Raw genomic sequence first — 16,169 nt, forward strand, 5'->3', positions numbered from 1 at the left:
ACTTAGAAAAACAAGCAATGAATACAGTGCTCTCAAGTGGTCTTGCTGTGCTATGTTGATTATGTGTTTGCTGTTTGGCCACATGGTCCAGATACATTTTTAGTGCATTTAAATAGCAAACATCCTAAAATGCACTTCACAGTGGAATGGAAAGTTAATGACTGTCTGCCCTTCCTAGATATACTAGTCACACCTTTCTGATAGTTCATTATCTTTTTCTGTTTATAGAAAACCTACACATACAGGGAGATATTAGCACAACTAATCACACCATCATCCAGCTGAACAATATGGTATCTTAAAAACACTAACTCACAAAGCCAAAGCTACCTGTTCTGATGATAATTCTCTTACCACTGAACTCATGTACTTGCATCACATTGTTTTAGCCAATGGCTATAATCCTCAAAGAAAATAGAAAATATGAAATTTCCCCAGAAATTCCTTTCATTGCCTAATATGCAATACTGCAGCAAAATTGTTTCCATCCCATACATTCATGACACATCTGAAAAAATATCTAGAATGCTTAAAAAATATCAGTTCCATACCACATTTAAATTATATCAAACTGGTAACTCTCATGCATTCACCTAACGATAAGCTCTCTCCTTCATCACATCCAGGAGTGTATGAAGTATTTGTACTTTTGACCTGGCGTACTATGGACAGACAGGAAGAATTGTTGATATTCGCTTTGGAGAACATAAAAAATACATTTGGCACTATCGTTATGGCAAGTTGGGACTAGCACCATCATGCCTTGGATGCTTCACGCAGAATCAATTGGAAGAAAACAAAAGTGTTACACAGAAGTCATAAGTCAGAGAAATTGTTTTTGGAATCAATAGCAGCTTTAAAATATTCCCCAAACCTCAAGTATGTATGGCTGTATCAAGTTACCAAAAATCTGGGAAATAATCATTTTAAGATCAAATTAATACTTTTTTTTCTTAAATATAATTCTTCATATGATTCCAATCTCTGAGTTTCTTATTTGGTTTTAAAACAATGTGGGATTTAATATCCCCTTAATTTAAATAATGTTTATATTGCCGAAATGAAGCCTATTGGCTCTTTATATTTAAGTAACTTAATGGGTGCACCTGTTTGACAACTCATATAGCAGAGTATATAAGTTCTTTTCGCTATACACTTTGGTATTAATTTGGTCTAGCTACTCACTGATGAAGCCTCAAAAAAAGGCTGAAACCGGTCTGGGTAGTGACCTCCCACCATAATGTAATAACAGCATACATTTCCTAGGAAATGTGTTTTTACATTATGGAAAATACCTAAGAATAGCGATCAGAACTTTACCACCTTTGCTATGAGTTGTCCGGTATTGTACTACATACTAGAGTCACTTGCATTAGTTCATGCTAGTGATCGCCGATACTTTATAGTTTACTATATTCGGCATGAAACTCTCTGATTCCAATCTTTGATTTTCTTATTCGGTTTTAAAACAATGTGGGATTTAATATCCCCTTAATTTAAATAACTTTTTTTTTCTTCTCTCTTTATGAAATAATAGATGCCATGAATTAGGACTTTAGGTCCTTGTTTTGTCCTTAACAATTTTTTAAACTTATCCCACTGTTACAAACTTTTTTTTGTGCTCTGAAGATGCTGGATGAAATATCAGCAAATAAGTTAAATAAATATTAATTATTTTCTTATTATTCTTTTGTTGGGAATTAATACTATTAAATTGACATGAACTTCCAACACACATAAGCTTTTCTACTCAATTTTAGACCTGCCAAGATTTAACAACAGACCTGTGTAACTATGTAAGTTCATGATAAGATATCTCTGGATATTCAAGTTCATCATTAATTAATGCACATTTAGCTGACTTAGTAAAAGCTCTATGAATCTGATATCACATCTCTAATTAAGAATACTGGACATGCACAGTAAGTCGTGATATCCAGGTGACAGGATAGTAACTGTTAATCTGTTATGATTAGCTCCTGTAGCAAGTGACTTGTAAATCAGTTTATTACTTATATTGTATGTAAATAATTTTTGTTATCTAGAATTGCTCTTTATTCCTTCTAGTTGTGGCCGTTATTTGGTATCAGGTAATCAGAATGGAGTAGTAACTGTGTGGGACACACTCAAGTCCCCTATTGAAGTAGGCATAAATAAAGAACCTATTCAAGAACCTATAATGTTTTATCAGGCTCATAATGACTGTGTTAATGGTACTAGGTAAGTATCTTAACTTAATAACATATTGATAATTGATTTTTTGAATTGTGATGATAAATTTACTAGTTTATAAAATTAGAAGATTCCATAATTGTGATCTCAAACTATAAAGAAGTGAAGACATACATACTCAGTGGTGATGGGAAGTTGATACTGGCATTCCCTGCACAGAGTGAAATGTACCCAAACTGAATGTGGACGGTAAATAGGCAGACATCGGGGCTTCCTAACAGTGTATCACAATCAACAAACATGATTAAATGTGGTGATCTTAGCGACTTTGATCGTGGACGTATTATCAGCACAAGACATATGGATCATTCTATCGTCCAAGTGGTAAGAATCTTAGGGTTCTTGAGGGCAACCACATTATGGATCTGCCACTAGTATACCATTAGTAGACATATCAGTGCCCAGCGAGCAAGTGGTGGCTGACCACATGCCATTGATGACTCGGGTAGACGTAGACTATCCAATCTCGTGCAGGACAACATCAGCATAAATCATATCCTGTTTAACCTCAGAGGCCCGAGCAGTGTTATCAAGTGAACAGATGGCATACCCTGCATACCATGGGCTATTGGAGCCAACAACCTTATCATGTATAGCACTGTTGACAGAATGTTGGGATCATCTAAACTGAACCTCTGCATAATGCACCAGAGTGATGTAGTCTGATGAATCTTGTTATCAGTTGATGGGAGGGTGTGATGTTGACAGCATAAAACCATAGCCTCATCATGCTAGATTGGCTTTGTTCAAGGAGGTGATGGCGGCTCTCTGATGATTTAAGGCCCTCCCCCAGACATACTAGCAGACCTAATGTGACACATTAGTTCCCTTGGTATGTCTGGGGAGGGCCTTAAATGCTGCAAACTAGCTGGGAAAATTTGGAGAAAAGAGCAAAGCTAATAATAATTGGCAAATACCTGTTGGATTACTTGAATTGGTTATTACTAACACAATGTTCCAACATAAAAATGCGCACAAATTCACATGGAAAGAAGAGGCAAGAAATAAGAAAAATCCCATTGACTAGGTTGTTTTCTTACTGCAGGGTACTAGAGTGTGCAGAGGATTTGAAATGGGAAGTAATCGCCATTTAGTCTTGAGCAGGATAAAATTGAATTTCATTCAATTGAAATTCAATTGAATTGTAAATAGGAACATGTAAGAAAGTTTTAAAGTGAATAAAAGTTGAGCAGCTCTCAGATGTGAACTGTAGACTAAAATACACATACATCATTCAAGAAAAAATGATAAGTTTTATTACAGGAAACCAACCTTGGAGGTTCAGTGGCAAACCCTGAAGAAAACATTGACTGATTCAGCCAGAGAGGCATGTGGTGAGGTTGTTTGTAAGGATTGAAAAATCAGAACTCCATGGTGGACACAGGAAATTAAAGAGGCAGTGAAGCAAAAGAAGAAAGCATATCAAAAGTTCCTGGTGAATAAGTCACCTTGTGCTCTTAGAGAATACAGAGACAAATGTAAGAAACCTAAACACTGTGTAAAAGTAGCTAAACAAGCTAGTTTTATTATTATTATTATTTTACACCTCCAGGGAGTCCAAAGACTTGTCGAGGGAGAGTGTGCCAATAGCATCGAACGATTGATCCCTTCCAACTACTAACTGTGCTCAAACTTGCTTAACTTTTTGCATGCGCTATTAGTAGCAGAGGCTCTACCAATCGACCTGGGAGGACTTTGGTAAGAACATAGAAAATAAATATCAGGAGGAAATAAAGGAGGAAAGGGTGCTGTAAAAGGAATTATAGATGATAAAGGTGACACACTGGAGAAAAAGATGTCCTTGATGTATGGAGTAATTATTTTGAAAAATTTCTAAATGAAGTAAGCAAGGAATACATATCCATACTTGAAGTAGAAAAAGCCTGAAATGTGGAATGGCAGCTGGAGCAGATGATATTCGACTAGAAATACTCAAAATGGAGATATAAAATCTTGTAGTGGCCTCACTGCTTAGTTCATAAAGCCTGGATAGAGGGATGCATTCCAGATGATTAGAGTAGAGCTCTCATAGTACCTATATACAAAAAAAAAAAAAAAAGGAAATAATACTGAATATGAGAATTACAGTGGTATTTCCCTACTGAGTGTTCTTGCTAAGATTTATGCAAGTATACTTGATAGATGTTTGAGAAGGATTATGGAAAGAAAATTTGGTGAAGAACAAGCTGGATTCAGGCCAAATAGAATCTGTCAGGATCAGATTTTCACTTTGTGACAAATAGTTGAGAAATCTGTATTTAAGTTTTGTAGATCTGGAAAAAGTATATGAAAGTGCCAAGAGAAAAGCTATTCAAACACTACAGATGTATGGTGTCAATGGAGCATTATATCAAGCAATACTTAGTCTTTATTTGAGTTGTAAGTCACCAGTTAGAAATGATGGAAGTACAGGAAGATGGTTTATTGTTAAATCTGGTGTCAGGCAATGGTGTACATTATTCTGTATGTTATGCATTATATGGATTACGTTATGAAGGAAAGTGGTATTAAACCTGATATCAAAATTGGAGATGTTAATCTCATCTCTTTACTTTACACAGATGATGTTATACTTCTGATTAAATCCAGTTTGTCTGCAAGATTCCCTGACTAAATTGAATAACTGTTGTAATAAATTTGGTATGAAAATCAGCAATAACATGACAAAGACAATGAAAATATCATCTGCATCGTGAACGGAGAACCATGGAGAAAATATGGAAATAGGTAACAGACTCAACAAAGCTGGTATGGTTGGAAGTCAACTCAATAAATTATAAGGAATAAGAGAGAAATTAGTCAAAACACTAAACTAGCTGTATACAAGACAGTGTTCAAACCAATTTTAACTTATGGATGTTAGAGCTGGGTTAGAAATAAAACACTGGACCAAAGACTAGAGACCGCAGATGTGAGAGTCCTGAGAAAGATTAGGGGCATGAACAGGTGGCATCAATGGCAATATCATATTAAAAATGAGAATATTATTAAGGAACTCGACATTGTTAGCATCCAGGAATGTGTTAGCAGAGCTAATTTTAGGTGGAATGGTCACTTAACCAGATGTTTATGAGAGATGAATGGGAGAGGAAAGATTAGCAAAAGAAATGTTTTCTGCCAGGTTGGCAGGAAAAAGACCCAGAGGAAACCAAAATATGGGTGGATTGATACAGTAAAAAGTGCATTAGAAGACAGAAATACAGATCTGATAATGTTGGAGTCTTGACAGGTAACATATTGATTTGGAGAAAATTGTAGATTGGAAGTTAGTGGTGATGTAAATTTTTCATGTAGTACTATCATATCCTGCACATTCCTTGAGGGTACATGTTCGGGAATATGATGATGGCTATCATTCTACCATTACTGCTGACCAATATCATCCTCTCATAATAATTCTTCCTTCTACTGGCTATATATCAATAAATCCCCTAGGATTTCTTTTTAGTCTAATTTACTAACTGCTGTTCATACTGCACTTTTGCTATCCTTACCAAGTGAGTCACCTTCCTCACTTGTACTCATGTAATTGATTATTGTCACTCATCTTGTACTGCCTCCACAATTACTTTTTCTTCCAGATTGAATGCTTCACCTCTGTAATCATCTATTTTACACCCTACCTTATTTAATCTCCTGACCTCTGGAATAGACTCAGTCATTTGCTTCTTCCAGGTAATTACTGATTAGGGACCAAGAAGCTTTGATTTCCTTCCCATTCAATTTCTCATTCCATAATATAGCTGCAAGCTGACTCCTGAGTTTGCCATAATCATCTCCTTATAGTTCCACATATAACCCTTTTTTACAAAAGACCTAACAGGGTAAGCTTAGGTGTTGACGGTTATTCATGACTTATTTTTAACGGTATTAACAACACCAAACAATTTTATTAAAAAATGTTTTATTAACTGCTCAATTAGCTCAGCAGTTAATAAAACATATTTTGATAAAATTGTTTGGTGTTGTTAATACCATACCGTTAAAAATAAGTCATACAAAAGACCTGATGTGGCTGGCCACCACCTAAGATTACTTCATGGTCACTTTCGCCAACTGGACGAAGATTTGACATTTCATTTACAATTATATCCTCTGATGAGATAAATAAATCCAAGACCCTCAGTTCTTGTGTTTCCTCTGTTGCATACTGCCTGAGATAGTTGTCCCTCAAAAAGTCCATTCTCTTTGGTTCCAGATGTTGCCTCTTTATTCCAGTCTATTTATCATAATGAAGTATAACTTTGAAAAGAAGAAGTGATAGAAGTTGACTTCAGGCCAAATAGAAGTTGTGAGGATCAGATTTTCATGTTTTGACAAATAGTTGAGAAATCGTGGAAATGTAATAAGGATGTGTCTTTGTTTTATAGAGCTGGTAAAAGCATATGACAAGGTGTCGAGAGAAAAAGCCATAAAAAACACTACAATTATATGTATAGATGGGATGTTATATCAGCAGTCCATAGTCTCTATTTAAGTTGTAATCAGTGGTTAGAATTGAAGGAGGTACAGGAAGATAGTTTGATGTTAAACCAGGTATATGGTAAGAATGCACTTTATCTACACAGTTTTTTCCCATAAATACAGTTACAACTTCTGTATTCTCTCTGTGCTGCCCACAGAATTGCACAAGCCTGGTTCCATTAGTGGCGCTGTGTGCAGTCAACATTTGCATGTTTATCAGTAGAGAGCGTTGTCTAGCTGTGCAGGTGAACATACAGTGGGGAGATTATGAGACCCGTGTAGTTGTAATAACACTTCACAAGGTTGGAATGCAGCCACCTGTTATTTGCAGGTGGCTGCAAAAAACACTTGGGATCAGGATACAGAAGATATATCTGACCACCAAAGAACAGGTCGACCATGCTACATTAGGATGCAACAGTTTGTGAGGGCTGTGAAGTATGCCTCTGCCATAATTCTGTGAGAACACAGAAAGGGATGTCACAAGAGAGATGAATGTTTCGCAAAAAACAGTGTAACGTGTACTAACTGATGACCTAGAGGTGAGTCTATTATCATTCTACTGGACACTTCCTAACACCACAACTTATGCAAAAGAAGGTGATAAAATCAAAGGTACTTTTCCAGCAGTACACAAACACCAGACACAGATATCCTCTTCACAGATAAGATTTTCATCGAAGAGTCGTTTAACCACCAAAATGATCAGGTATATACCCTGAATGGTTGCAGCATGTACCATTGCACCCACGATTCAGAGAAATTGTCACCCTGCATCAGTGATGGTTTGGGGATGGGTATCCAAATTATATTTCTGCAAGAAAGGGGTCAAAACTTCTGCCAGAGTGCATCAAGACACTGTGCTAGAACCTGTGGTACAGCTCTGAACAACACCTTATTTCATGGTAGGCAGTGGGCCATCTAACCGGACTCAGTCCCTCCCTGCAAGTGTTTGGAGGCGAATGTGCACTACTACATATCGCAACGATGGTTTGCTGTCTGGAAGTCCTGATCTGAATCTGTGGGCTTCAAATTGTAGTTGGAACTTGAGAGAATAGCCTGTAAGAAATGACACCCCAGCATTGCCAACCTGAAGGTGAATTTGGAGCAAGCAGTGGCAGTGTTTCCATTGAATGTTGTGCATGCTGATATCAATATGTGGCTGCTCAGACTTTGGGTGTGCTTGAAGGTAAAGCGGGACATTTCAAACAGTGAGTGCTGCTGTATGCAAGTTATGCATGTGGTGGTTTGTATGTGCTGAAAGTTATAAACAATTTACTGATAGATTAAAAGTTTTTGCACTGCTCAAGTTGTAACAGTGTTTATGGCTAGAATAGGTATATATGGGTAACATGAAGGAAAGTGAACCCAATATGAAAATTGGAAATACTAATTTCAGCCCTTTACTTTATTCAGATGATGTTATTGGTATTGTGATTCAGGACCTCTATGGAGTTGCAAGTGTCATTGTGGGAGACTTGTCCTAGAAAAGACAGTCTATCATACCACTCCTTGAACTCATTCACCATTCATTCTCTCACTGCCCTATCTGGCAATGCATTCCACAGTTAGACTACCCTCCATCATGCAAAGAAACTACTCTTTGCCCTCTTGCTGACAATTTTCAAGGATTTTACTCTCTTGTCCTCATTCTTTCTCTCTGTTTACCAAACGAAAGAACTCCCCAGTGTCAACCCTTTAACTATCTCTCAACAGTCTATACTATTAAATAAATCCAGTACAAGTCTGTAGGATTCCCTAAACTAAATTGAATAAGTCTATAATAAATTTGATATGAAAGTCAGCAATCAAAAGTTAAAGGCTATGAAAATAGGCCAGAAACTTTGAAAATATCATCTGCATCCTGATTGAAACCTATAGAACAAGTAAAACATTTCAGCTGTTTAGACACAATTTTTAGTGAAGATAAATTAAATCTGGAAATAGAAATAGATAACAGAATTAGGTAAGCTGGTATGATAGTGTACTGGATAAATTTATGTGGAATAAGAGAGAGAGAGAGAGAGAAAACACTAAACTAGCCATAAAGAAAACAGTGTTCAAACTAATTTTAGTTAATGGATCTGAGAGAAAGATTAGGGAGTAAACAGATGACATCAATGGCAGAATCATATTAAAAATGAGGATATTAGAAAATAACTTGTCATTGTTAGCATTCAGTAATGTGTGAGCAGATCTAGAACTGGTAGTTGGTATGGTCACTTAAACAGAATGCAAGAGGATATGTTAAGAAAACAAATGTTTTTGCTGGGATGGCAGGGAAAAGACTCAGGGGAAGATCAAGATCTAGATGGATTGATACAGTAAGAAGTGCTCTAGACAGACTGCAATATAAAATCTGACTGATAACAGATTAATTTGGAGGGAAATTGTCAATAGGAATTATTGTAGTAAGGATGTAAACTTTTCTTCGTGTAGCACTTTTGTACTGTTCTGTATAAACCCCCCCCCCCCCCTCCACCACCACCACCACCACCACTGAGAGTACATATCAGGAATTTGATGGTGGATAACTGTTTATTTTATTATATGCTTTTCAGTGTTGCTGTATTATATTATATGTGTATTCCAGTTTATTTTCTTTTGAATTCTTCATATGTCATTTAGCACATTTTTTAATTATATTGCATTATTTTGGGCACTATAATTGTAATTTCAAACTAATCTGTGTGCTGGTCATTATCCCTTGTGAGCATTACTTCACTACACTCCTGCAGGCTGAATTAATATTACAACTTTGAAGATACGAGGGCATTAGGTTTGGTTGGTTATAACCACACTCGATACCCACAAGAGGCAAATGTGCTGGTAGTGTTTGAGGGTATTGGAGTTTATTATGTGGCTTTCAGATGTGCACATATATATACAAGAGGAGTATGCATGCTATTGTTATCATGTGATAATGTCTTATTCAAATATTTATATTGTAAACATATAGCAGTTTTATGTTTTTCATATTTAAAAAAAAAAAAATATATATATATATATATATAATATATATATATATATATATATATATATATACACATTTTTTTTTTTCCTCCTAGCTTTCATCCTTATCTTCCTCTCCTGGCTACTTCATCTGGTCAGCGCAAGTTTTCTAATCCTTTAGATTCTGATGATGAATTAGATGACTCTGCTTCATTCACAGATAAATATATAAAAGAAGACAATTCATTGAGAATATGGTGGATAGGAAATTCTTCTGATTTGGAAAATAGCAATGAAGAGGAAGTGATTGCTTTATGATAGTTACTTCAGTTGTAATTTTATCAGTCAACATTAGCTGAATAAATTATCTTTAAAGCATTCAAGCAACGAAAAATAACAGGAAAAACAAACTATAATGTATATAGTATGAGCATTGGAAATCTGTTTAACAACTCAGTATACTTCGCTTTCAAAAAGAAACTGAAGTGCATATTTCATGTGAGCCGTTTGAAGTCACTTTTCTATATACTATATATTCTAATTATGCTTTGATTTATTAGTCCTCAGTTTCAGTTAAATTGTTAAAGACCTTTAAAATGTGCATAGAAGAATTGCAGGATATTTGACAGCTTTTCTTCTAGTTACTTGAGAATAAAATGCTGCGATATTTCCACGGCCACTGTGAGGTGCAGGAAATTTGTGGACTTCCAGGGATATCGATATAAGAATGAAACAGACAAATAAGAAGAAAAACAAAACCTTTTATGTTATTCATTTAAAATTTAAAGAACAGAATTAAATAATAATAATTGTAAACTAAATAACTTAAAATACAAATCTGTCTTTGGTGTGGAAGCTTCTTATGTTAACTTTAGGCATAAAAACTTTTTTAAAAATGTTTCAAACTCAAAAATGAAAAAGTTTGAAACATTCTCAAAGAAATCTAGTTCATAAAGAAATTAAATTTGGCATGACAAAAAAAAAGTTATGTATATCTTTTAAAAACTTCTCAAGCATGGCAATTGTCAAATAAGTTGATAATGTCAGAAATGATATTGTTCAAATGAACATTAAATATTTTGCTCTTGAATATCTCTTTTACGCTTGATTTCAAGAAAAAGACCTCTTGAATTGTTTATTTTTCTAAAACTGTTGCCATCGTTGTTCTCTTTCTGAAAATCAAACTCAACCAAGTATACTTACATTTTCAGCAACTAGTTTGCATTTATTTAAGCTGGCTTACCAACTCTTTCTGATTGTTTTCAAATTATATAGAAGACTAAAATGATTTTCAACTTCATCAGTTGTGGTCTTTCGTACTTGCAAAACAGTGCTTTCATGATTATTGCTGTAAATATTTTCAGCCATAGAGATACTATCAAAATTTATTCAAATGATTCAGTACATATAACATTTAGATCCATTTTGATTTCTCAAGTTAGGTTTGGTTTCATTAATGACCCATTTGTCTTCTTGATCCCAGGAAGTATTTCTGAAAAAGGTTTATCTCTCTCTCTCTCTCTCTCTCGTGTGTGTCTTTTCAAAAATTTCCATTTCTGTGTATTGTCATTTTACAGATTTTTTGTACAACACTGGAAAATGTTACAACTTTCAGACAACATTTCACTGTGTTCCTATGCATGTTCGTGTGATGCAAAGAGAAAAAATAGCGAACAGATTAATTTGTGAAATTCAAGTTTTGAGTGGCTGTATGTGCTCCACTTGTATTAGAATCATTGTTGACTCTCATTCATATGAATACTGTATTTTTTGTGTTTCTATAAACACATTCTTATATAGTGTATAAATTCCATAAATCTTCCAAAGACTTCATATTCATTGCTTTCTTTGCTTATGAAAGCAAAACAGAAACATGTGTACTGAACCTTGTCACATCTACAATGATAAAAAAAAAAAAAGAAAAAAAAAGTACTTTGCATTTTCTCTTTCCATGCAGCTATTTAAGCTATTCAACACAACATGATATAAATTTATTTTTAATTCTGGCCAACAAATAATGTAATCATTCTCTCTCTACTTTTTAGCTTGTTTACATTAAGGATCATACTAGTTTATAATTTCTAATATTCCTAAAGCTTGCCATATATTGAATGTTTAATTAGGTGTGCCCCCCCCCCCCCCCCCCCCCCCCCCCCCCCGCAACACACACAGACACCCTAAAGCCAGTTCACTTTCTGCAAGAACACAAATTGACATCTAATTCTATTGAACATAAAAAATCTTCATATTTTTTTTATTCTGTGCTCCACTTGTATTTTGTCATAATAAACTATTAACTGTAGTTTGTTTTCTACTGGTTGTTATTCTATGTTAGATATTTAATGATTATTACTGTTTTTATATTCATGTATTTTGTTGTAAAGTTTTTACAACAAAATACCTGAATATGAAAGTCTATAACTAATTTCTGTTGTTAAAATTGAACTGTGTTGATAGGAGTTTGCTGAATAAATGACAAGGAAAGCAAAACTAAAGCTTGCTTGGTACTATCCCAAATAACAAAGAACTGTTTTGTTGTTCTTGAAGCAAAAATTCAATGTATATGAAGGGAAAATTGGCTACCAACTGCAAATAGCACTTCTGTTTTATTGACTGAAATTTGCTTGTGGAAGGCTTATAGCAAAATTTTTTCTTGTTCTGTCTGATTTGACACCAAATATTACTTTTTTTGAGTAAGAAATGGAACAGATTTCAGTGATATCAGCTTTACTTGCAGAACTGAAATTTCTAGAATTAGATATTGCTGTTTTGTTTGAACCACTGTAATTATTAGTTCTATTTTCTGTATCACTTCAGCAATTTTACTTATGGAACCAATTGAAGTTCTTTGTGATCTTCAGGATTAGAGGATCCAAAACCTTCAGCAGCCCTTTTCTCTTGTTTATTATTCTTTATTTACATATTTATTTTTATTCTTATTATTTTATTTTTTTGCAAAAATAAGAAAAAAAGAGTTTAATAAATTGCATATAAACCCAACAATACAATGTAAAAAAAAAGTCCATGTAAAGTATAGAAGAAGTAGAAAAATATAAAAGAAAGTTGCAAATGATCCATGTACCATCATAATACCAGATAATCTTAGCTATTCTGCCAACCTTTGACTTTTCCTTAACATTTAAAATATACTGTAGATGTCATTCTTCTAATGGTAACTCAGACCATGATCTCACCCAGGTTTCCTTTACTAAAAAAACACCCTCCACCCATTCTCAGTCTTGTGTCACCCTGTTTGTCACCATGATAAATGGGTTGACCCCCTCTGTGATTTCTGTTTCTCCTCTACATAGTCCGATTACTGATTCCATTCTCCCCACCATCTTCTACTCATATCAAATAATAGAATAAAGGTGTTTATTCCCCCATTCAACATAAAATCCTAACCACTATCCAAGCCTTAGTTCTCCAATGAGTAGTGCATTTATAGTGTACAAGGGAATCCGGGGGGGGGGGGATTCATATACAGTATCTACCATTTATCCGACCTTCAAAACAACAACCTTTCAATTAACTGACCCTTCCCTGTAGAGCACCTGTTAATAGTACTTCAATTATCTGTACTTGCCATTCTGGTAATTGAAGGGTCAGTTAGATGGTAGGTTACTATATTATTGCATATGGCCTGCCAACAAAACTTCTGCTTTGCTTTCAGCTTGTTGCAGCTGCAGTAAAAATCTACATACCAAATTTGATTTTGAAAGGATCATATGCAGAAAGCTTGCCTCCTGTTCAATGGCAATAAAGTATTCTGGTCCCTTGCCAATAAAACAGAAGTGCTGTTTGCAGTTGGTAGCCAATTTCCCCTTCATATATAGTGAATTTTTGCTTCAAAAACAACAAAACAGTTTTTTGTTATTTGGGATAGTACCAAGCAAGCTGTAGTTTTGCTTTCCTTTAGTGCAACTTCTGCCCTTCCATCTCCCACTCACTTATTCTGATGTATCATCACTACATCACCCAAAGATAAGGCAGACATGGTATCATTCCTCTCCTCCAACTCCTGCATAAACAACCACAGTAGCGTTCGTTTCATGAAGAAAGTGCCTTCCATGCCTCCTCTTATCCTCCATCAAAAGAATCCTGAATAGTTTTGACAGCAAAATATGCTCTCTGCTCCTAATAGTATTCTTTCTACTGTACAAAAATCTTGTACTCTAGATTTAGCACCTATCCTGTGTATATATATATATATATATGTATATTTCTCTTTCAGTGTTTCCTGCTAGTCCAGCATCTAACCTTCAGCATGGAAATAAGCTTGTATTCAGCCCCCCCCCCCCCCAAAAAAAAGAAGTTACGAACGTCAGATTTAACTGTTGCCTAATTGCTCTCACTTCATTTCTCAGAGCTTGCCTGCTAATCAATCACCAGCAATATGAATTTTGGCACTCTATCCACAACCACTCTCCTAGATGTCACTTCCACTTTTGGATTCAAGCCATGGAAAGGTTTGAGAAACTCATGTCGTAGTCGCTCTTGTTATTTCTAGGACATTTGGATTGGGTCTGGCACAGAGGTCTGCTCAGAAACTGCCATCTTATAAAATGATGGCAATCATTTTATAGATGTCACTATCACTACAATCACTACAAGTTATGGATAATGTCATCCTCCCTTCAGATTTCCCCATCATTGTTGAAGTATCTCACGGGGCTCTGTACTTTCCACTCTCTTCCTCCTGTCATAAATAACCTTTCACTGTCCTCAAATCTTGCTCATAGCTATGCTAATAATACACTCCATTCCTCTTCTTCATCTCAACCCTGAAGTGCATAATCATTTGTAGATTCCAAGATCTTTCATTACCAGTACTTTAAACTTTGCTTTTCTTCAGTGGAGCAAGGATAACCTTGTGAACCTTAATACTACCATAATGAAGTCGTGTCTTATTTTACATGAGAAAGTTCCCACTTCATTTCCCTTGATATCTCATAATATCCAATTTCCAAACCATGATATATGCATTTCATTCATAGCTTCTTCAGACTCAAAATAAACTAATCTACTTTTTCTGCTCAAGACACTGTTTCTCACATGTACTGGGATATAGAGTGCTCCAGTGTTCCTCGAAGGTCCTGCTTCAAATCTACTAATTCAGTTTCTCTTCTTCCTTTTTCATTTTTCTTCATCTATTCTTTGGAACAACCTTTTTTTACACTGTTTTCCCTCATTTCCCCAGAGACTACAACATCCAGATTCAAGAAATACATCAGATTCCTACTTTCTCTTCAACTTCTTGCGCACACACACACACACACACACACAGCACTTATGTGCTATAAGTTTTGCAACTTCTCGTTTGTAGTTGGTAAGATTGATATTTTAAAATTTATTGAAAGCATATCTGATAAACACATATCATACATAGGCAAGGAAATATTTATTGTAAGTTCTTATGCAAGAAAACAGATTGGAACTCTTTATATGTTTACAAGTTATCTTAGCATGTTTATGTGCTGAGATAACCATAAAAAAAAAAAAAAATCGCCAACGCCATTAATCTGACTTGTTATAAAATAATTATTTCATGGAATGAAATAATTATTTTATTTAACTCTGAGTTAAATAAAATATATTAAAAAAATATATTAAAAAAAATAATTTTTATGTGAGTTATTTTAGTTAACTCTGAGCTAATATTTTAATATTTCGATTTGAGTAATAATTTTAGATTTATTTTTATTAATTTTAGATACATACTTCAGACACTTGTATGAAGTGAAGTCTCATTTATCTTCCACTTTGTTCTTCATTTACAAATAAAATTTTTATCTTTCTGTATATCTTATTTTTATGTTATTAATGTTACTTTCTAAGAAACTACGGATTAGAAATTACTCTCTAAGAAACTATGGGCTGAAGTCAGAAAGCCTTTCAGAAGTATACGTAGAGAGTAATTTCTAATCCGTAGTTTCTTAGAAAGTAACATTAATAAACATCAGAGCATGATATCACTGGACCACAAAGAACATGTTTTAAAATTTTCAGACAATTACAAACAACAGAAAATGATCAATTAAGAAATAATTTAATTTCCAAAGAGGATTGGATAGAACACAAAATATTATGGAATGAAAAACAAGCAACAGAAAACAGTGACAAAACTCTCAAAACTGAAGATATCAATATACAGGAAATTACAGAAGAAATAGTAATGGAAGAATTTAAAAAAATAGAAAAAACCCATGCCTTGATGGAATATGTGTTGAACTCCTTAAATATGCAGACAATAGCTTAAAAGAAAGCTTACTTAAACTCTTCCATAATATCTGGAAATATCAAAAGAATGGGCAACTGGAGTAGTAGTAGTAATAAATATTATTAAAAAAAGGTCCAATGGACAAAATTTTTGAGACGTTGAGGTGGGGCATGATCCAAAAAACGTTGAGAAACACTGAATTAAACTAACAAATAAAACCCAGTTAAATACAATACTTTATGCAGATGATCAAGTACTAATTTCAAATTCAGAAGATAAACCCCAAATTGCAACTAACCAC

At 34.5% G+C, this 16,169-nt stretch overlaps 1 protein-coding gene across 2 annotated transcripts in view; it reads left to right on the forward strand.

The window, feature by feature from the left end:
* The window catches only part of WDR79 (Telomerase Cajal body protein 1 homolog), a 238,588-nt gene extending 228,261 nt beyond the window's left edge, over positions 1-10,327 (forward strand). Inside the window, exons 10-11 of one of the 2 annotated variants that reach the window (XR_016550413.1) lie at positions 2,068-2,220; positions 9,765-9,896. Coding sequence is in view for 1 of the 2 variants with exons in the window: in XM_090413474.1 (XP_090269600.1) it covers positions 2,068-2,220; positions 9,765-9,966 (355 nt within the window). In the remaining variant the exon portion in view is untranslated. Of the gene's footprint in view, positions 1-2,067; positions 2,221-9,764 lie in introns of both variants that reach the window. The other variant, XM_090413474.1, reaches the window with a different exon arrangement.
* The last annotated feature ends 5,842 nt before the right edge of the window (positions 10,328-16,169 follow it).

The sequence above is a fragment of the Typopeltis vanoorti genome, chromosome 24 (genome assembly GCF_054136105.1).
Source record: "Typopeltis vanoorti isolate ZY-2024b chromosome 24, IOZ_Tvanoo_1.0, whole genome shotgun sequence".
NCBI classification, from domain to species: domain Eukaryota; kingdom Metazoa; phylum Arthropoda; class Arachnida; order Uropygi; family Thelyphonidae; genus Typopeltis; species Typopeltis vanoorti.